Genomic DNA, 23,922 nt, shown 5'->3' with positions numbered 1-23,922 from the left:
ATGTATGCCTTTTTGTGCTTCTTCGTTACATTTGTTTGTTTTTATAGTGATTAAGATGATAACACAATGATGACTGCTGTACCCCTATTTTTGACATTTTTACCTATTGTGTCTGTTTGTTTTGTTCACGCATCGTTGTCAATATAATGGAATTTGATGCGCCTGTCATACAAGTGAGAGGTTGAGCTAGCAAAACCAGGTTCAATCCACCATTTTCTACATAAGAAAATGCCTGTACCAAGTCAGGAATATGACAGTTCAAAAGTGTTATCCATTCGTTTGATGTGTTTGTTTTTTTGATTTTGCCATTTGATTGGGGACTTTCCTTTTTGAATTTTCCTCGGAGTTCAGTATTTTTGTGATTTTACTTTTTTCTAGAACAATTGACGTAGATTTTATTTATATTACATAAGTTTGGAATGTTTGTAAATTATGAATGACTTTTTAGTTTCATAGATCGTTCCTATCTTGTTTCTAATATTGATGACAGGGTAAAAAAGAATAAGTAGATGATTTCAACCATCGCTTTTCTGTATTTGTATTGAAGGAATCAGAGACATATATGTCTCTGAAGGAAGGAATGTATTGTAGATTCACCACTTATTGATTATCAAAATTGTTTCGTTGTCATTTAAAAAAAAAATTTCCCAGATAGAACTTTATTTTAAGCATATTAAATAATACTTTTGAATGAGACAATTAAGCCTTTTATGTTCTGGGTGTAATTATGTAATTAACATTCGTTGTGTGTCAATCGCTGCAGTTAACTTGCAATCAACAAACAATCGAATGAAAGTTGACACGTGTCACAAAGCCAACAGATTATCAAAATGGACAGTGACCTATCTGATTTCATAAATATTTTTTTTATTTTATATTTAGAACCAATCAAAATAAAGCTCATCTGATCGGATTTATTTGTTAATCCAAAAATTCCATTGTCACTTTTTCTATCGATTCACGATTTAACACTTGTTCCTATTAAAACCAGCTGATTTAATCTGGCTTATAATAATTCGCATAGTTCTTGTATTTTGGAATTTCAAGTGTCCAGTTTTAATTGCATTCTATTCGCCCACTTTTACATTCAATATTCAATTTCAAAATCACGTTCACATTTTTAAAATCTTTTAATACAAAACATTGGAATAACAGACTTGTGTCCAAAGACAGAGATATATAAAGTATCATATATAACTCTGCCTAATATACTCATTATCGAGTTCTCCTTTATAGCAATGAGTCATAGCTTCGTTTGTTTTGTGCGTCATCCGTTCCCCACTCTCCTGCTTTCTTCATTCAATCTCTCTCTCTTTTCTGTCATCTTAAGTAAAATTATGTAGGTACAGGAGCATGAAGAGATTTCTGTTTTAATTCTCACTAGGTCCGTCCGTCCGTCAAAATGTATAGCAAAATAAAAACAAATATGTACCGTAATGTAACAGCTATCATCTTCGGTGTAATTTTGTCTGAAAAGCATAAATCTTAATTGATATTCGAATACTATTAGTTAAGATGCAATCGACGGAAATGTCAAAATACTAATATTCAATAAATAACTGCCTTCCTTTATCATGATAAATTTTTTTACCGATTATTCCTTGTGAATGTAGGAAGAAAAGCAAAAAGATATAAAAGATACCAAAGTGCAATCAGAAAATCATCAGTCGAGGAAAAACCGACTTATACCGTGACCCAATAGGATAAAAAGACTTAAAAGTTTGCAAAATACTGCAGAGAAAACTAAAAGATTGAGCAATACGATTCCGGCAATGACCTCCGGAAATATAAACGGTTCATATTCCACTAGTGGCGACTGTCGTGTTGTTCATGACAAGTAACATTTCGGTGATAACTTGAATTTTGTGATGTCACAATCGAGGAAAACCGGAAAACCTCTCAGTAAAAAAACCCGACTTCTTTCCAAAACAAACTAACAGGAACCAGTAATTCAGTGATAGTCGTGTGTTATTGTATATCATATTTGTTTTCAGTTTATTGTTTTGAACATAAATCAGGCCGTAAGTTTTCTTGTATGAATTGTTTTACATTTGGCATTTCGGGGCCTTTTATAGCTTACTCTGCGGTATGAGTTTGCTCATTGTTAAAGGCCGTTCGGTGGCCCATAGTTTTTAACGTCTACGTCATTTGGGTGAAGAGTTGTCTCATTGGCGATCATACCACATCTTCTTTTTTCTTATTAGCAACTTATCAAAAACTTTGAAGGCCATGTTAAATATGATGGTCTTAATACGAACTTTGATTGGTCTTCAATCACGTAAACATTGTTTACTTTTATTCCGATACTGACCATAGCTATACATATTTTGGTGACTAAAGGATCTTGATATATCTAAATTTGATCGGCCCAACTTTTTAATTGCAGATTTTTCGCTTTTATTTCACTATAGATTATATATTCAGATATATTGTTTCAAAATGGCACTACGTCCTTGAATTGGTACAAGATGATATGACTGAAGCGCGGTATATTTCCCATTTTCATATTAAATTCATTTACATATAGATAAAATCTGGAATTGGATCTTCATCTCTTTGCTAACCCAAATAACATATTATGTTCACATTCATCAGGATATTTCGTGAATATTTAATTTTTAATTTTGTTCTTTTATGGCCGTGGTCTATCAACCGATGATTACCTCTATATGAGAACCTGTCTTTTATTACACAATCAAAACCTGCATATCCAATTCAATTAAAATGAAAGAATTTTATTCATTTTATTTGTAGAATATGATATTGTATGGCACTTTTAAACAAATTTTATTAAGAAAATGAGACAGTCTCGTTGCTGTCATAAAGAAATAAGGGCGACAAAATTGAAATGTGAAATATACATGTTTTATTTTTAACAATTTGATATGAACATTCAAATTAAAAAAAAAATGGACGACAAATTGAATAACGACATATTTGACAGACTCGAAGAAAACAATACGTGTCATGAGATCATGAAAAGAGCATCTTATATCCTTTGATGTTATAAACGATTAAATAGCAGAAAAAACAGATTTTTTATTGTCCAAATTATACGACAATTATCAAGCCATTTGATCAATTTCCCAACGCCTTTTATTGTGTTTTTATTTAAACATATGGAACCAGTTTTATTGTTGTGGAAATAACAAATATTCGTATACCATTTAACGATTGTGCTCCAATTGTTACAGACATATTCAAAAATGACAGCCATGATGTCACGTGACAAACACCAATAACTCTATCACAAAAAGTAAAAATTGTTTTATATTACAAAATTACCCTTAATAAAGCATATCTCCATCTCATAACTAAAGACTATCCAGGTTAATTTCAAAGTACTAACAAAATTACAAAACTGATAGAAATCTACGGCATTTAAATCAACTTTCTCGGCTTTCACCGAAAACACCCGACTGACACCTTTATAACAAGTATACACAATGAACTACATTCAGGCTATTTAATGGATCATTTAAAAAGAAAAAGCAAACCATCTACGCTTCAAAAGTTATCACTTGAGCAATCTTCCAAAACTTGTTTAATAACTCTTAATTGATTTTAAAATATTTAATGTGTTCACAGTGTATTTGGCTTGAGTAGGATAATATATGATATTGACAAATATTTTTTGACAAATAATTACAATTAAAAAATGTACCCTGCTGTGTTTCCTATTATGTAAGTCTTAATTCAAAAAGGTTTAGAATAGGAATATATATATTTTTAAAACAGCAAATGTTGCATTATATATATATATATTTATAGGGGCTCACTGTTGAAGTCTAAAAAGAAATGTTCCGTATGACATATGACAACAGCAAGACCATATGTAGACTGGTCTGCTGTCAAGGTATTTCCCCCCTGCAAACTGTGTAAAATAAACATTGCATGAAGATATTAGTGCGTAAAAAATGAGAGAGAGAGAGAGAGAGAGAGAGAGAGAGAGAGAGAGAGAGAGAGAGAGAGAGAGAGAGCATCAGTTTCGTTACGTAAACAAATTACATTGTCACATGCTTAAACTTTTAATAGAAAAGAAAGGATATGGAGTATCCATCCATGACATAATTTCAGTACACGCATTTGTAGCAAAAACACGAAAAGGAAAGGAACAGCACTTTTACTGGTGTTCTTCGTCTCAAAGTCACAGTAAGGCCTTCAACACGGAACAAAATACTCTCACCAGTCTCACAGAATGTCCAAAGCACCAGTTTGAGCGAAATTCTTTGGAAACTGGCGATCACGCCACAACTGTGAATTGAAGACGAAAGCCATGAGGCAATATAAAAAAACGGCATAAATCTGGCAAAGAAATCAATCATGTTCAAATTAAAGTTCAGATTAAACATACAAATAGACAAACACGACGTATTTTCTAGTTCTATAGTGTTGTTTGGTCGCTGTCTCATTGGCGTTCATCCCGATATCTCCCATATCTCAGTTGTCTCAAAGTGAATAAATTTATCACAACAAAAAAGCTGCCGTTATCCGTCCATCCATGTCATCAACACTTAGTCAATAAAACACCAACCCCATGCAGAGATTGATAGCAGTCACAAATTATAGAGCACATCTTAAACTACACTCTAATATGTGTGTTCCCTTTTCAGTACAGTTGATATAACTTGTGTGTAGAGACTTTTAAGCAATAAGTTTTCTCATGGCTTTTTCACGATTAAATTTTTTTACTCATGATTATGATTGTATTATCTCAAGTTGATAAAATAATCAGAGATACTGATTTATCTGCATTTTTGGTACATTAAGAACAGCGTCTGTACGTACTTTAATTTGCTCAGCATTTTAACTTTATTTTCTCGAAAAGGATAAGTTGCTTTTATTTGCTTTCACTCCTGTCGCAAGAGCTGACTTTTTTGAACTTCTCAGTATTGTCAATTATGTACTAGATCTGTCATTTCTAAAACACGTTACCTTCTCATCTTTGTGTGGGTGGTGTTCCTCTGTACGTAACTTGTTAAAACATTGTTGCAAATCATTTAAAGTAAGACATGTTCAAACAGTCTTTCGAGTTTAGACTATATATACTTAAGTGTCAATATAATTAGTAGCATTCACAAAAAATATTTATTATTCTAACTTTAGCTGTAGTATTATTATTACATCTGCGTTCTTCAAGAATGATCAAGATTGACCTCGAAATAGCCTCGTTAAAGTATGAATTGAAAAATATTTGAAAAATTACCAAGTAATTGAATATTAACAACATTCCAAATACTGCAAAGAAAAACTGACAAGCAAAACGAAACAGACCTATATTTGTTACCATGCCATTAGTAAAATATCAAACTATTCGCCATGTGTAAGGAAATATAAATCTTATATCTTTTCTCTACTCAAATAATCCAATCGTTATATTCCGTTGCTATAGGATGGCTACATTATCTCGTAAGTAGGAGATATTGATTACGGGGAGGGACTGAATTATTCGGATTATCTTTTCCTCCTTCTCTTATTATCCGGTCAAAATTGCGACACAAATTGTATGTGACCAAACAAGAAAGCAAAACACGAAACAAAAAATCTGCGATCAAATTCATATTAAATAATTTATAGTTCGTTATAATGTCAGTCTATTTGTGTTACAATTTTTCTTCATTATCATTGATTTTATCCTTTTTCGTCATGCAAGTTAAGTTGCTACGAGTGCGAAAACAATTGTTATAATGTTCGGAAGTTTACTACTTTTAAACATTGATATCAATCTAAAAAGATAAATGTGTCCTGATAACATAAATTGATATCCAAGATGGCTGCCTAGTTATTCAACTAAACTTAAATAAATTACAGTACATTGTTTTAAATGACCCATTGAATCAGATCAAAAGCTCTATCTATCCACTTCGACATTAAATTATCAAACCTGTGTTTTGTTACCTGTTTTTAGTCGCCAGTTTATATTTTGTTCTAAAATGTATTCTATATTTGTGTCAAATATCTCCAATTGAGATATTAACCTTATAGGCTATCCCGCTCTTTCCAATAGAGATAACCTTAAGACAGTTTGCCATTTTATTGGTCCTATTTGTTTCATATACATTGACATGTTGCTCCCTATACATTAATGCATTTCTTGTTTTTTGCTTTTATTAGGATTATCTTTGATTTACTACCATTGGAGTCACGTGGCTGTATATCTTTAAGTATTATATATGGCCTATGTTATCGCATTGATCACGTGCTCTTTGGTTATGTTTAGTCATTTGTTTTAACTTCCTTGAACAAATTAAAACGTCTGACCGTTTTTTGTTACCAGAGATTAAGATTACTATCGCAACTGGAAGACTGTTTCATAACTTTATCTTTTTCTCGACAGATGGACGACTTCAAACTAGAATCTAAGACAAACGTAGTTTCAACTTTTCACTCGTCAACTTCCCATTTCTCAGCAGTAACATGCCCTCTGACCCATTATATGGTGTTTACATATCTCAATGAATATGATACGCTCGTGCATGTTTACCGATACGATATGCCTCAACTCACTAGCGCCATGTTTTCACATTCTCGGATTTGTAGATACCAAAAATAGTTGTTGTCTTATCTGTAATTTTACAAAATTTTAGTTGTGACATTTTAACTGAGTGTTGATTCGCATAGCGGGTGATGTATGCATAGCAGGAGACGCTTACCCTGCATCAACGCACCCATTCCCTCTCTTTGAAGGGGGGGGGGGGGGGGGGGGTCATACAATTCCTTCAGTTGTTGTATGTAACCTTGATTTGTCTCCATACTCGATATGACATTCAAACATCGGCAAACATCTTTTGCCTTTATTTGCCCCTTTTGATAAATGGCTCTGAATATATATTTACATACTTTGCATTTTGGTCCTGATCGATTTCATATATTCGTGAACAATGCAAACTGTCTATTTATTTTTTATTGTTTTATTGGGTTGTTGTTTTCGCTCTGTTTGATAAACTATCTTTTGAAGAAAAGACTACAGAGGGTGACTGATGACCCATAAAATGGTATAAAGAACAACACAAGACCAACATACCACTAAACAGACAAGTTGTGTCCCAAATTCTCCAAAGCCAACATACCGCAGATTTTTTGTTTTCCTTTTTTTTTTAAATGTTATAGCACTGTAAAGATCTAGATATAGCGTTTGTTTGGTTAAATAGATATATTGTTATGCGTTTACTTTTCTACATTGGCTAGAGGTATAGGGGGAGGGTTGAGATCTCATAAACATGTTTAACCCCGCCGCATTTTTGCGCCTGTCCCAAGTCAGGAGCCTCTAGCCTTTGTTAGTCTTGTATTATTTTTAATTTTAGTTTCTTGTGTACAATTTGGAGTTTAGTATGGCGTTCATTATCACTGAACTAGTATATATATTTGTTTAGGGGCCAGCTGAAGGACGCCTCCGGGTGCGGGAATTTCTCGCTGCATTGAAGACCTGTTGGTGGCCTTCTGCTGTTGTCTGTTCTGTGGTCGGGTTGTTGTCTCTTTGACACATTCCCCATTTCCATTCTCAATTTTATACAATGTATAATATATCGTATATTCACATGAATGTCGATGGTTGAAGACTTTATGTTGATCTATTGGTGTTTTTCCCTTGTTTGATTGCTTTCTCAATGAAGTATATCCCACATGTCCTATTATTCATATGACAAATGCATCTTATCTGCAAGTACATGAAACTATCTTAACCCCACAAAATGTTGTGCCTGTAAATGTATCAAGTCAGGCTATCTGGACTATGTGCTTTTTATTGTTGTGCCTTTCTTTGAATGTTTACTTTTTCGGAGTCGGATGTTGGTAGTTTGTGTGGTGAAATGTACTACCCAACTAATTTGGTAATTCGTGTTATTAGTCTTGTGTATTTTTAAAGAAACTATGGAAAAACATGTTGAACTGTACTGTGTTTTACATTCAACGAACAAAGCGAAATGAAAATAAGAAAACATACAGCACAATTTTAGCAAAGTATTGAAAATAAAAGAAGCACATACATTAGTTTGCTAAAACTGCATTTAAGTTTTTCACTGTTTAGAGCAATCCAAACAAGTAAGAAAATACTCAGGAAACAATCAAAATCCACAAATCGAAGACGGACGGACAGTTACACCATGGCCAATAGAAAATAAACGAACAAATAACAACAGTCGACAAATTGAACATTGAACAGAAGAGTAAAGATACAGCAAAATAAGACCTATCAAAACCTTTGGTTTATTTATGTGCTCTGGAAAGACCGGAAGCTCATGTTTAATAGTGACATCCGTCACATTTTCGTGTTAAAAACCATGGATGAACAATATCCGGGTGAAAAAACACTGTTCCTTTGATGAACGACCAGTACATAAATTTGTTTCATGCAAATCTACGTCGAAACTCTTTTTTTCAAAATAAAAGGTCATCACATTGAATGGAGGGAGGTGAGTATTTTATCTAAAATCAATTCAAATTTCATATATCAATTACACAAAATTAAAAAAGTAATTGTCAACATGAAATGAGGATAATGTTTTTTGGGTGTTTCTCGTCATGTACCTTAGTGCACTGTAGTTCAGGAATTCAGCTTCGGCATCAAAAGGAAAAAAGCAAAATCAATCTAAAGTCAATTTCGTCTGAGGGATATTACAACCTAAGTTTAAGTACAGTTATACAAGTAAGCAACTGAATATTTGCAATCACAATTTTAAATGTAGATCACGTGAATACCGAAGCACTTACTACCGGTCAGATCCTAGCACAGGGAGATTATATGCGTTTTCTGGGGAAATTAAAGAAGGAAGAAAAATCGTGCAATTCGCACATACTGCATGTGCTCGATACTACTATAACACAGAACGTGACCAATCTATGTGTTAAAGTAGTCCCAGGCACATATAAGAATATTGCTTTTTCGTGCCCTTTTTGCAAACAAGTGTCCTCTTATAACGAACTTTAGTCAGTTGCTTTTCCTAGCTTAGTTCGTGAATATTTTCCAATTATACAGTCCATCTTATGATAAAATACCGACCACTGCATGCACAATGAACACTTTACTATGTTTTAGAATGCATATATAAAAAGAATTTGGCTAAATCAACATTACAACGAACTCGATAGAAGTAAACCCATACGTTTGATGCATGAGTGCTGTGACCATTTGTTATGTTTTGTTTTACTTGAAATAATATTTGTTTATGTAAATTCTATAAGCTGTATTGCTTTTGAATAAAAGAATTAACTAATATTAGAGGTGTCTCTACTGACTTGTTATTTCAACAGTTAAATGTCCATATACTTGAAAACCATGCGAATTACGCTTATGTGTTGTAATTAGAAAAAAATATAAAATATTTAAGAAACTTTATAATAATGCATGTCTAAAATTTTAAACGTCTTTACAAAAATCTGCACAAAAAACCCTTCAGAGTAAAGGAATAAGAATGTCATTTGAATGCATAAAAAAATACACTGTTTTAAGTGATCATCCCAGTGTTATGTATTAATGTTATCTCATTTAGATTCACACACCTTCTGTGATTTATATATTGATAAATATTTAGCTACAAAAAAGAGAGGAAAACTAGGCAACGAAATATATTTCTTTGAAGAAAGACAAATTGGTGCAAACTTCATATTGTTTGCAGGATTACAGGTTTCTTGATTGATATTTATAAAAATTTGGTACACATACTTGTTTGTATAATTTCATAAAACAAAAATGATAAAATTTGTATGTATGTTTTGATAAAATTTGAAATGCATATATTTCTATTGAATTATTGAATTTTAAAATGCATGTTCAAGTGAAGGTACTAGCTTTCTGTTGAAAAAAAAAACACTTTTAAAATATAGTTATGTAAACAAGACAATTTGAATCATTAAGTATTTCTTGAGAGTACATGTGGTTTTCAATTAGCAATTTGTAGAATTAGTGTCAAAGTAAATCTGGCAGATTAAATGTGAAGTTTTTTTTTATCATTTACAATTTTACAAAATAAATTAAAAATATCATACTTTTCCTACTTTTTTATCATTTTTTTTTAACAAAAGTGATTAAGTCATACATCATCTTATTTATTCAATCTCCTGCAAGAACAAATTTTCAACACCTGCTTTTAAAAAAAGAACTATTTGTATCATGTTTAGAAAAATGGTATAATGGTTGAATAAATCAAATTTAAAAGGGTATTACGAATAGTTTTACTATTATGACTTTGAATACCAAATTGGGATTAAAATGTTTATCAACATGCAACGTGTGACGTTAAAAAATAAATTAGGAAAACCGTTGTGAAACATTTTTATAAAAAAAGTAAATGAAAAATAAAACAACGAATATTTTGTTGGAAAAAATATCACGTTACTGCATATTATTTTATAATGATATTTCGTGAAAATCTTCAATGCGTCTAGTATTTTTATATTAAAGTTACAAGGAGTAGAACGAGTTCATTATTCCCGTATGAGTAACTTTTAACACTGAACACGTAATTCCATTTAGAATAATGCTTTCAGGAGCATACACTGAAAAGAGAAACTACAAGAGCTAAATATAAAAAATAATTTTAATAAATGTAAATGATGAAATTATGGAATTTGAAAATATTAAATATTTCAATGAAAAAACATAGCACATTTAGTATATAATCAACAAACAAACAAACGTGAATACAAAACAAAATTCCCTTTAGAAGGGGCGAAAACAACAAAATTAATCTGGCAAGAATGTATATAGAAACAAGATTATAATTTTACGAAAACTTCGTCCTGCATTTTTGAATTTGATTATAAATATCACCTACTCTCTGCTGCAAAACTTGTATATTTTTGCGTGGAATTTTTGGTATATATCTATGAAATGGTTCACTGTCTGTAAACAATTTATGTAGTTCATCACCTATACTACCAGAAAGATGCAGACGTTCGATTTCGGACGCCGTCGATTTTCGAAAAACACATAATGAGTTTAACAACGATTTATGATAAGATGAATATTTTTCTAGCAGTCTATATCCATGGAACAACCCAGATTCATTGTCTAGAAATATTAGAGCACCGGAAGTACTTCTCTCCAAATTATGTGTGGGACTGTTCATCATCTGGTCGTTCCATTGTTTGTTGAACATATTATTAACTACCCTGTCTAGATTAGCTGTCAAATAATCGAAAATAACTAAATCCGACCACTGCAGTAAATCACATAAAGAATCTTTGGATTTCTGTCCGAGCTCTTTGCTCGGATACAAGTTTTTGTCCTCCCCTCGAAATTCGAGAGGAATGAAAGACGGTTTGAGATTATCTATCCATTTTGTTACTATAATTACTCTATCGTCTGGCCACTGTGCGTTGGCAATTTCTGGCCGAACAGATAGCCATTGGTCACTTTTAGAATCTAAAAGTTTTAAAGAAGATGGTGGCACATTTGCAATTTTTAATAATTTGCTAAGATAATAAGAGTATATTTCTCCTTGCATTTGGTCTGTATTGAGACGATAACGTGCACATGCTTTGCTTGCGTCACGAAAAGTTAACATCCTATTTTGCATCCTCCCGCATCCTTCTCCCATTTTCACGATTTTCACGGAATTCACTTTGTCTTTCCATGATGTATGATCTCCATGGTTAAATCCTGATGGACACATATTTTCTACATCATTTGTCCAGAAAATTTCAGAAACAATATTTTTAGGCGAAACCACATTTAGGTCAGCGTTCGTAATTTTCACTTGCGTATCCTTAGTTAATCCATCTTCGTGTAAAGAGCCTTTACTTTGCTTTTGATCTTGGTAATGATTAATAATTCGACCGGTTTGAAGAGTGTTAGGTTCGATATAATCCGATGTTCCATTGTTTCTTGCAAATACAACACCGTGTCGAGAGGGTCTCAAGCTACTTAGAGGATTACTGATTGAAAGTTGTTTTCTATGGCCGGCAGGTTGAAACTGATCTACAATTTTTCCTTTGTCATCTTGTGTATTTGATGTGTCCAATACATTATTCAATTCATTTTGGCCATCTATCAAGTGACCTGTTTGTAACTCATCTAAATGTAAACTGACCCCATCTCGGGGGTCATTCGTGGGTAATGTTATCACAGGAAGCTGAATTAAAAGTCCAACAAAAACACCAAATGTGAAAGCGATACCGGTCATTGTTATGGCTAGAGATCTCCTCATAACACAATAAAAAACCAATTTGAAGTTCACATTAGCTATCTTGATTTGTAGTTCTTCCTTTATTGTCTTGTTGTTTAGACGCAAGTCCTTTCTGAGTAAATTATTATGAAAATATTTATTTTTCTCTAAATATTTCTACTAAGTCATCACTAGTGTATTTTTCATATGTCCATAAACAAAAATTCGTTGTAATTTTCACATATACTATTTGATTCCGTCTCATATGCACAAAGTTTGATTTTCCTTAAAAATCCTACTCACTTATTTTCCTTGTGCATCATGGTAAATACAAATCCAAAATGATCCAACACGAAAAGTTTCGGTATTCTTATTCTTAAAAATTGCTCTGCTGTTTTTCACACTTTGTCCGTAAGATTTACAAGCTCTGTCTGTAATTAATTCCCTAATGAGTGTTTGTAACGAGTGTCAAATATTCTCTGTGACAAACAACAGTTCGGTTGTCGGGTTGATCATCGTGAACATTGTCACATGTCAAGAACCATGTTTCGATCTTCACACCATCGTTGAACTAAACTTTGTTCGTAAGGTCTTTATCCACGAGAACTGCAAGTAAAAATATTTTTACAGTTTAATGTATTATAATGACCGTTGTTATACTCCATGTGAATATAAATCTGTTCTAAAACCAATTCATATCGGATTTAGATATTTAATAATAATGCTTTAAAGTTTCTAATACGTCAACATTTCCAATGCGCATGTCTCGAATAAAAAGCAACCTTACAATGTCCATATAAAATCGATCCAGGGTGATTATTTTCAATTCAGGTACTACGCCGCCTGCTATTTGGCGTGTATAAGGTAGACAATTGAACAAAAGAAAAGAAAATTTCGAACAAATTGGTCCGGTCGAAATAAAAACTACATACTGTGAATTTATATATTATGTAAAACTGACAATGCGATCAAAAGTAATGTCCCTGCGGGATTCCTTCTTTGTCAGCTGTCAATCATTTACCTGTTCATAATTAATGCGATTTTTTACAGGTAATACGTTTATGATGCATTGTCAATTTTTTATTGGTAAAGACAGATCTCGACGTTTTAATATTAATGATGATTTTGAGGAAATAGTAATAATATCTCGAGGTAAATACCTCAAAAACTGTAAACAAATTAGATTACAAGTCAACTGAAACATATATGATAGGCTATTGGACTAGACCAAATTACATCATTGCATCCAATCATGCATTCAATGTGAATATCCATCATCTTTAAAACATATTGCATGAAATTTAAAACTAATGAAATTAACATTTCAATTCTGGAGAAATTTTCAAAACATAATTGTGTTTTTTTTGTTTCTTTTTAAGTCGGAATGTTTTTGTTAATTTTTCAATAACATATGTAAAAACAAGTCGTAACATCAAATGTATTCTTTAAAGCAAGGACGTATATTTTAATATTGACAATACAATGTCTGTGTAAAGTAATTTTTTTTCTAGAAAGCAATAAATACAATTTTCAGACATATACTTGAAACATCCATCGCGAGTCTGTTGCTCTAACTTTTCGAGTAAAATGATATATACAATACAAAAAGACAAGATGTTCATTTCTATTTGTTTTATTTAAATATTTAAATATCATCCAAAGTGACTTTAATCCAATCAAAACTTTTTAAAAGGTGCTATAGATAGGGAAACGTTTTGCCGTAGGTAAATACTAGTCCCCGTTAAATCAACACTACGCCACAACATTTTGTTATATCTATTGTCTACTATATTTGTCCACTTAAGTCTTGTGTCAATAATCGATGACTTTACTTACTAAATATTTAACTATTCAATAGAAAATCTAGTCTAAATCAAAACAAATCTTTCAGTAAACATCAGAAAAAGTCGCGAATACACGAGTCCCTTAAAGAAAGTAGATGAACACGCAAAGATATATTAAGGTGAATTCGATTTGTAGTGATAAGTTTATTTTGATTTTTAAATTACATGTATTCGAAAAAAAGCCACTTAAAACAACCAACACCTATAATAAAGACTTGTGTTGAAGATACATTTGTCTTGTCAAAAATATTAAAAAAAATAAAAACAAGTGTGCATAATAATATTGGATTTTCAGCTTTGAGCTGTTTCGTCCGATTTGTACTCGAAATACTCGTGTTTCTTTGCTTCTCCACGAGTAAAGAATCTTTTTTTCTGTTACATTTCATTGCATTTTATGCAAAAGTCGGATACTTTGAAATATTTCAGTGTTTCGGTTGCTTTTCTATCTTCCTTGTTTACTATGGAAATATACAAAATGGTACATTAACATTTTTCAAATAACATAGTGGACTGAAGATAAAAGTACAAATTAGGGAACTTTTTTTTCGCACGCCAACAGCTTTAGGCGGAACTCATCCTAACAAAGCGTTTATTCAGGAAAAACAATATGGCCTGTAACACGACAAATTTCTGTAATTTGACACTTTATTTATTTCTGATATCAAATCTTTTGAGCGATTAAAATGGCAAAAACATTTTTTATCACGAAAGGTCATGCAAGGTCGCGATTTCATAAGCCTATTAAGATACATACTATCTTCTCTTATTTCAAGTACACATAAGCAAACAAAATGGAGGTCAATACTCCATGCCGTGTTTTTCGACATTTCACATTAATTTTTAATATTCATTGTTTTGTTTTTTTATTCATCCTTTGCGAATTTGATAGTTTGACACTTTAATGTAAGAAAAATATAGCAACCTTTTTTGCTTTTATTATATAGTCGTGGAATGTATTACAGGTGCGCTCGATTTGTTCAACAGGCAATCAACTGAAGTGTTTTCTATATACGTGCCTAGAAGCAAGTTTGAAACGACAAGCTGCATCATATCAAATTTACTTTGATGGTTCCAAAAACTGGTAAATTTTGCATATTATTATTGATAATCACGCAATCTTTTGTTACCAGATTCATACTTAATAACGAGGAATCAAATCTAATACCTGCGCATCAAGACATGAATATACGTAATGAAATAAAAACTGCCTTTTACAAAAGTTAGCATCAATTTAATTGAATACTTTGGTCCAATTTACAATGAAAAAATCTTCTTTGGAGAAAATGTGACTTGGTGCTATTGACTTACATTTATGCTCAACGCTACCATTTCGATTAATAGTGATGGTAACCATATTGGTTGGCAACCGAGTCATTGGACACCAATCTGACCAGACCAGAGGAGATAATTTGACAGAAAACCAACAATGCTATTATCTGTCGAAAATATATGCATTTTATTGCCAGTCATAAGAAGATGTCCGTTACCATACCACACCATTTCATTTTCGATATACATTTTTATGCATCCAAATATATTATATATTCTTAAATCATTAGGTTGCTTGTTTTTTTTATAAATTAAACTATTTAAAAAATTGTTTAAAACACTGTCGCATGTCATCACCATATTAAACTAAATCATATAATTCTCTCACATAATTAAATTCTTAAGAATGGTTCGACTTCATTTATTTCAGACCGATCTCACCGATTTTCACCTTAATTTAACTAAAAAATTTGTAAGTTTACAAAATAGTTAACAGTTCAAAAGACATCAATTTGGCACATTTAATTCAATAATTTAACTAAGATAAAACAAAATGGTTTATATTGATACTCAAGACATCTTAACTTTTCTATAAGGCAAAGGTTGGTTTTGGAGAGAATGAAAAATACACTTTTATTAATCCTTCAGGGTTTCAAAATCGGAATTGTGTCTAACCAAAGTCTAAGATTTGAATGTCTTTGTATAAACCGTCATTTGCTTACCTAGGACTATTTCGGTTTCCACGTTAAAATCTCGTTTCCAGTACGCGACGTTAGTTATTTGTGAGTTCTTTTCTGCCCAAAGTAATATATATGTGTTGCTTTAATATCTTACAATTAAGCATCTTTCACCGGCGTAATATTATATAATAGAATGACCCTTTTACCATGCTCATTTAAGCGGCCAATCAAAACTGCTACTTCTGGACACCTACATGTATGACCAAAAGCGATGGCATTGTGTAATAATTCTAAGTCTGTATTTTGAATTTATCGCTTGTCAGTTGATTAATAGTTTTGATGTAATTATTTGTCTACATTTAATAATTAATTTCAGATGCCATATATGCTTAATTAAGAATAATTGCAATCTGCCTTTAAGCATATGGGTGAACATGTCCTTTAACTAGATTGAATGTTGCTAATTTTTTTATCCATGCTGCCCGAGGAATCGGGACGGCTCCAGTCGCAGTATTACAGCATCATGTAACGCTAGTTTGCCAAAGTATTTAAACGTGTTTAAGGTTAAGCTACGAAAAAAAAATCAACAAAAGTTTGAGATTTTTTTTTACAAAACGAGACACATGTTTTTTGTCAAGTTCGACTATAGCTGATGTTGGCAGCAAAATTTCACAGCCCTGGTATTTCGCCAATTTTTTTAAATTATCTTTCAAGTTGATTTAGATACAAGGAAATATTTACTTTTAGCTATACATAAACAAAGGGCCCTGAAGCTCAGATAAATTAGTTTTTACATGTTATCCGTTTATAAACTAGGGCACAGGTAATATGTACCATTCTTATAAATTATAATAAATAAATAATTAAAAATATGACACATTTCTTCGATAGCCTAGTATACACGATGCAAAAAAATATGCACATGTTTTTATTACCACAATTCTTCATCGTCTACACCATACTATGAATACCTAAACAAGGACAGTTAAATGAATATACATTGAATGTAAAATCAGATACTGAAAAAGATAAAGGAAAAACTGTTATCTTCCTATGTTCCGATGTTTTGGCAACAGTTACATATTTGGAGAGTAAGAATGTGTAAAAAGCTATTGCAGAAAAGAAAATAAGTATCTTCATATCTACCAATTTTTAAATAAGTATCATGCAGTTATATGATGACTTGTTGGTCTAAGTCTGTTTCAATCACTGATGTACCAATAGTCAAAACAGAAAATCCTACCACCTTCATATCAGTTATACCAGAAGTCCATTACTAGTCCTACTTTTATAACAATTGGTTTGTTTTACGAAGATACTTTTTTTGCAGAATTTTATGGTCTGACTTTATAATTTGTCTTGAAACTAGAAAGAATGCACAAGAATAAAAATGATAAAAAGGGCTGAGCTTTACAGGGACCCTTAATAATCCAATTTTGAGACCTCGTGCTATAATAATGTTATTAGGTCTAACTTCTCATTACATGCTTCCCAGCATCCAATCTAAAAGGATTTCAATCTAAGAAAAGGTCAACGTGTGATCGGCTTTCAATCCATAAAGGGTCAAACTGACCGTATTTCAGTCAAAAAGCGTCATAAGTTTCGGCTATGTAAATTTTATTTTTAGGTTCATGGTCGATAACTGATACAGATGATTTTACTTCAATACATAAGTTACACATGAGAAACACATGCGACATCAATCCGATCAAAACTCCAAAGAACAAACAGCAAGTCACAGATTGGATTAAAGACAAGCCTACTTATATGTTTCAATAGATTATTACTACTACAGTCTTTTTTTTTGTTATTTTGAAAAGATTTCAGTAATTTAAAAGTGAAGAGACTGGTTTCAATTTGACTTCAGATCACTTCACCACTACTAGAAGAAGAATCTGATGCTAGTATATAGTTATCCTAAACTACACAAAACACATTGGTATGGCTATTAAGTTCAATTATACAGTTATCCGAAACTACACAAAACACATTAGTAATGGCTTTTAAGTAAAACAGTTATCCGAAATTACACAAAACACATTAGTAATGGCTATTAAGTTAAACAGTTATCTGAAACTACACAAAACACATTATTATGGCTACAAGTTAGTAACTTAACATGATACATTACTACTGGCAAACACTTCCTGACATAAACATTTTTTCTCGTATTTATTTTTTGAAAGTATTAGGGAATCTTCAGAGTTTTATTATAATATAATCAAATAAGTATTATATTTGAATACTTTGAAACTACTTCAATTTCTAATATCTCGATCTCCTATGTATACTTTTGATATCAAATATCTTGTACAAGTAGAAAATTTAATCGACCAGTTTTAAAAATCTCAACAGAAAATGAAAAGTAAAATTACACACGAGGAAATAAAAGGTTTAAGAATGTTAAGAATTTTATCAAACCTTTGAGGAAAATTCCAAAGTCCTTGCTTTACTAGAAATGTCCAGTGCTCTTATGTATGAAACTGAGAACAATAAAAAAAAAAAACACATCCAGACAAAGCTTTGAACTTGTCTGATTTTTTAAACACGTACATGTAATTACTAGTCAACATTTTGTGATTAATTTCAAATGGCAAAAGTGTTGACAAACGTTACGTAAGATGGGAAATAGACACATTTTTGAGATATTTTATCTAGTCATAAAAAATAAGACAAATTTTGATTGATTGTCCTATCTATATAGAGTAATTTAAGATAAACTTGCCGACTGAGTAATTTGATAAATATATTCTACATTAAATTACATTTCATTCAAATGTAATTTGAGGAATTTTTATGATTGATCATGGTCTACGACAAATTATTTAATCATACATATTCTAAAAATATGGATTGTGAAAGTTACATGTAATATTTTTATTAAAAATAATTGAATAAGGATGAAATTTCTTCAACATATACGAATAAATTAATTTTTTAATAATGAATTTACGGTCATTATTCGGAAAATGGGCATACTGAATCTCAAGATGCATAATGCCCTGAAAACCAATGTCCCATGGCGAGGGAACAAATTTGAATTGATAAAATTCAATTTAACAGATCGTGACTTTAGATTTTTTATTTTTTTAAACGTAATATGAATGACAATTAGTTCTTTCATGGGGTTGTAAACTGGTGATGTGTTTCATCTTGAAGTACCTATTAAATATTAAAAAAATATTATTTAACATTTATATTTGTGAAAATGTTAATAAAGTAATATCTTTATAATTGTTCCAAACATAACTGTATAATTTCAAATTTAATAAAATAAGTCATTTTACACATCTTGCTGACAATGATTAACCACGGACAATTTATCATTCACTTATAAAATTTAGACAATAGTAAATGAGATACGATATACAAAAGTATCATTTCAGTCCAGAATTACTATGATAGAAAAAAAATACAAAAACTACGACGACCGTTTTCGAACAGCAATGTAGGTGATTTAACAAACGATACTACAATCAAAATTATTGTTTGAAAACTCCAAAGTCACACAATAAAATTGAGAATGGAAATGGGGAATGTGTCAAAGAGACAACAACCCGACCATAGAGCAGACAACAGCCGAAGGCCACCAATGGGTCAGTATAGAATGAACGTTAAGACTGAGATTCATGCCTAGCCACGGTATAATTATAAAGATAAGTAACGCATCAGTCGAATGGAATCATGATTTAGAGCTATATCTATTTAAAACAATAGCCAAAGTGTCAAGACAAGAATTGTCATCTAATGTACGCTAAAATATTTATGAGCACTGTAACGCTTCTTGTGCGGTAAGAACTTCTATATAGTTGAAATCTGAGTCTCAAATGAATACGACCAAAAGAAGTTAAATTAACATAAACAGTTAAATTCTAACACAAATTCTGAACGAAAAATAACAAAATTTTGAATATAATAAAATCACAAGCATTCGCTGCCACCAAATAAAAACACATTAGTGCTAATGTGTTTAATAGCATGAAGTCTCCATCATTAAATGACCCGGTCATTCAAAATGAGAATTTCCCCTCATCCTGAATCATTCATTCTACCAATTATAATGTCCTTTCTCAACGTTTGATTGACAAAATCTTTAAATGACCATTTAATAAACTTGTTTGACAATGATTTCACCTGACCATTCACATAACCCGGCGACAGAGCGAATCGAACAAAACCCAAATCACCAGGAGAGCAATTTAATACCCGACCTAACAATAGCTAAAGCAATGTCTAATTATCAGTGGGATGTTTCTTTCCTCAAGCAAAAAAATGATTCTACTAATTATCCCAGATTTGTTCAATTCCTGGCGTATTAACTTGATTCCGACTGAGACGTGAAAGATTTGTTTTGTTCTCGACAGGTCAATCCGGCCATTGCCGTATTCTTCTATATTCATCTGTCTGTGGTCATTAGTTGAAGTACATTGTAAGCTTTTTATCTATTTTCCTCATTATCAGATTTACCCCGTATGTTACCTGTAATCCCTTTAGAAGTGTATAGACTTATACAACAGAAGAAAACAATGAAAATGCGAGAATAAAAGAATAATTGATAAGTGCCATCTGTATAGTGGTTGTTAGTGAAACCAATTTTGACACATACTCTGAACAAAACCCTTTCTATAACCACCGGTCATAGCTCATTACCTATTTATATTTACAAGCAATTATCTTAATGAGTTACAGCGTTATACGTAACTCAATTAATATGATAATAAAATCGATATGATTTTCATTATGCTTAAAGAAACACATAACAGAAATTCGAATAAACGATTTGACACGAACGGGACTGTATATTTAATTTGAAACAGGGTTTTACGGAGTTTTTCTGCTTGAACATCATATAAAAACAGACCAAAATATTGATACAGCGTCGATAATCAATTATTCACTTAATTTAACAATCACTTTGCCTTTTGAGCCGGATTTGTCTTTAATAAAATGTGGCTGTTGTTTCTTTATTCCTTCAAATATTGTTTTGCCAGTAAGGTAGTCGAGTTGATTCTTTTAATCTCATTGTTAAACTCAAAATAGGTATTCTTAGCAACTTGTTTCAGACAAGCCGGTTGCTGCAGCAAAAATGGCGTCCTATTTATATAAGAACCTGCGCAATAGTCATACTTTTGTTTCAACCACAAAAGATGTATGCAGAATTAAACTACGTAAACACGTGTCACTGATTTAATTTTGTGTAAAATGTATCTTTGTATAAAAATCAAGATACAAATAAGATAAAGTTTGATAAATACCAGGTTTGTAAGCTTTATTTAAAAGAAATGTAATCCTTGTTATAATAGTCTATCAGTTACACATGTATGCTGATTTTCTATATTTGGAAAAACTACAGCAACGCACATATTACTTTTTAGAAAAGTTGAGACTAAAATTATTGTTTTTCATTTTTATATCCATAGCTCATGTATTCTGCTTTAAATACATTCCGGTTAACCGTGCACAACTATACATTAAACTCTTTGACCACTCAAGTGTTTTATGAGCACGTATGTTAAATTTTCACAGCTACAACCAAATATGACAATAAAATAACTCAATGCATAAATAATATAATCAGTGTTCAAAGTTTAAAAACAAATAAAATATCATTAAATATAAATATATAAACAACTTTAACATTATCAGAAACTTTTCGAGATGACATGATAAAAGTTAACCAAAATTTTATTCGCCATCCTACCTTATTAGTGTGACTCAAGCCTCCAGCAAACAACACGACCAACAAACGGGACACAGATATACATTAATAAATTCAGGGTGGACTTTAATAAAGTTTAATGCCGTAACAATATTCTCCTTCTCTATTGTAATCTCGTTCCACGTGGTTTAACACGCAGTTTTGATACGAGATGAGAATTTTATGTGTCATTGATAGGGCACCTTCATCATTGAAGCGGACAATAGTCGTCACTGAGCACGCAATGCCGACGAATACTCGGGTATCACCGCGGGTCAGGTATCACTAAAGACCTAAAAGAAGTCCTGGGTAGGTTGCATCTATGGTCTTTTGAAATGTCCCACGGATTCTATTATGTTTATATATCTTCCGTATCATGTTTGAATTACGACGCCGATTAACTGATATGAAAGCTTGCATTAAAACATTTTATATATCCTTACCTTATTAAGAATTTTAGGGTAAGTTTATACCCGTCCGTATACCCTGTTTTGTGAAAAATTTAAATGGATACAATAGAATTTTCACATTAAGTTGAATCACCCGACACCTGTTTTTCAGAGAAGAAAAGAAAGGATCAGATGTAAAATTATTAAGAATTTGTTATGTCACACAAAACAGTTTTCAGTCCGTTTCGGGTACTATTTTTTTGCAATCCCCGTGTGAATATTTTACATTCTAATCTCTGTCAAAATCTGAGATGCATTGGAATTGGAGAAACCGCAATTAAATCATGTCAACTCTAAGAACAAAGGGTAGAATACAATTTAAGTATTTAAAAAAAAAAGTATACGTATTATGCAATATCTACTCAGACGTTTTCATTCAAAACACGTAAAATTAACAATTATATCTTATAACTGAATTATTCATGAACATTTTAAGAAAAATGAAATCTCATATTTTCCACCTCATTATATTTTTCAGTCAAAACATTTTTCAAAATACTTCAATAAGAGTTATACAAAATATATATGTAACGTAATTGTCAATTACTTCTAAACTTGTTCCTGTAAAATATCTCAATGCTTACTATGAGAAATATTCTAATGCTGTAATAAAGCCTCTGTATTTTACAATAACTATATACTTTTCCCTAAGTGATAAAACAAGAGAGTTCGGATTTAAGTAACAAATTAAAAACGCAAGTTTTGACAAAAAGGAAATATGGAATTTCCAAAGAAGAGATCAGTAACTCAAAGTGAAAGTAATGAACAGTCTCAGCTATATATTATATCCCTCCACTTCATCCCTTTCCCCACATAAAAGTATAACATGAAGATCTCACGTTGTCACGTGTTAATTTATTATTCAAGTACTTCCAAAAGCAAATAAACTTCAGCAGTTCAGTGAATCATGATTCATTACGTTTTTTGTAAATTATGATTTATTACGTTTTCTGTGAATCACGATTCGAAAAGTTTTCTGTGAATCATGATTCATTACATTTTCTGTGAATCATCATTCGACAAGTTTTCTCTAATGATTCATCTTTAACATGCTCACAGTGTTTTAAATGCACGATGAACTCTAAAACAATATAGGCGGAGGCTGACATCCTTGCAGAATTGCTACACGATATCCTGTATCAGTCATTACACTTGTCCTTTCACATAAGATATTTTTAGAACACATATTTACTGTTTACATTTATTATTAATAAAGGTATCTAATTTCGGTGTGAAAAGATAAAATCTGATATTCACTCTCGTAAAAAATGAACTTAAATTTGTAAGATTTCAACTTAAAAAAATATATGAACTATTCTTTTATAGTAAACTAATTGTTGTATAAGACTACAAACGGTTTTTGACATGAATTTAGCCTTTATGTGCCGTATAACATTCATTACAAAAATGGCAATTGTTATTTTTATAATGTAAAAGTCAATACAGTGTAATTACTTTTAACAACGGGTATTCTGTCCCGGCATTGTTCTGGGATTTATAGCCCAACATGAGGTATCATCAGTTTTGTATATCAAATGTATACCTGTTGTTCGAAATAATAGACCTTGTCTTGTGTATAGGTGATTTATTCTGCTGTAGCCTGTTCTTAACGCCTATCCTTCAATTACCCTACGTAATTTTATGGGCTAATGTAGTTACATAATTTTAAACATTGTCTTGATGGAGGGGGAGGGGATGGGATAAAATTGATAATATTAGACTAGATATAAATAGAAATGTTTAAGCAACTATAGGTCCTTCTGACATTAAAGTTAATTGAAATGGTAAAATAATGCTAAGGGTGAACTATCATACAAGATTCAGAACAAGACAATTATATACTTTCAAATGAAAAATGTAATTACATATATATATATG

General features: G+C 31.5%; 1 protein-coding gene across 2 annotated transcripts in view; it reads right to left on the bottom strand.

Annotated features, from left to right (window-relative positions):
• Window positions 1–10,517: 10,517 nt before the first annotated feature.
• The window catches only part of LOC127724116 (four-jointed box protein 1-like), a 38,104-nt gene continuing 24,699 nt past the window's right edge, over window positions 10,518–23,922 (bottom strand). Inside the window, exons 1-2 of one of the 2 annotated variants that reach the window (XM_052230971.1) lie at window positions 21,599–21,752; window positions 10,518–12,710 (exon numbers count right to left, since the gene is read on the bottom strand). In XM_052230971.1, the coding sequence (XP_052086931.1) occupies window positions 10,722–12,146 (1,425 nt within the window). In that variant the 5' untranslated portion in view covers window positions 12,147–12,710; window positions 21,599–21,752 and the 3' untranslated portion in view covers window positions 10,518–10,721. Of the gene's footprint in view, window positions 12,711–21,598; window positions 21,753–23,922 lie in introns of those variants that run through there. The other variant, XM_052230972.1, reaches the window with a different exon arrangement.

This window comes from Mytilus californianus, unplaced genomic scaffold, assembly GCF_021869535.1.
Source record: "Mytilus californianus isolate M0D057914Y unplaced genomic scaffold, xbMytCali1.0.p SCAF_14, whole genome shotgun sequence".
NCBI lineage: Eukaryota > Metazoa > Mollusca > Bivalvia > Mytilida > Mytilidae > Mytilus > Mytilus californianus.
The sequence above is the reverse complement of the archived record's forward strand: the minus strand, read 5'-3'. Positions and strand labels throughout refer to the sequence as shown.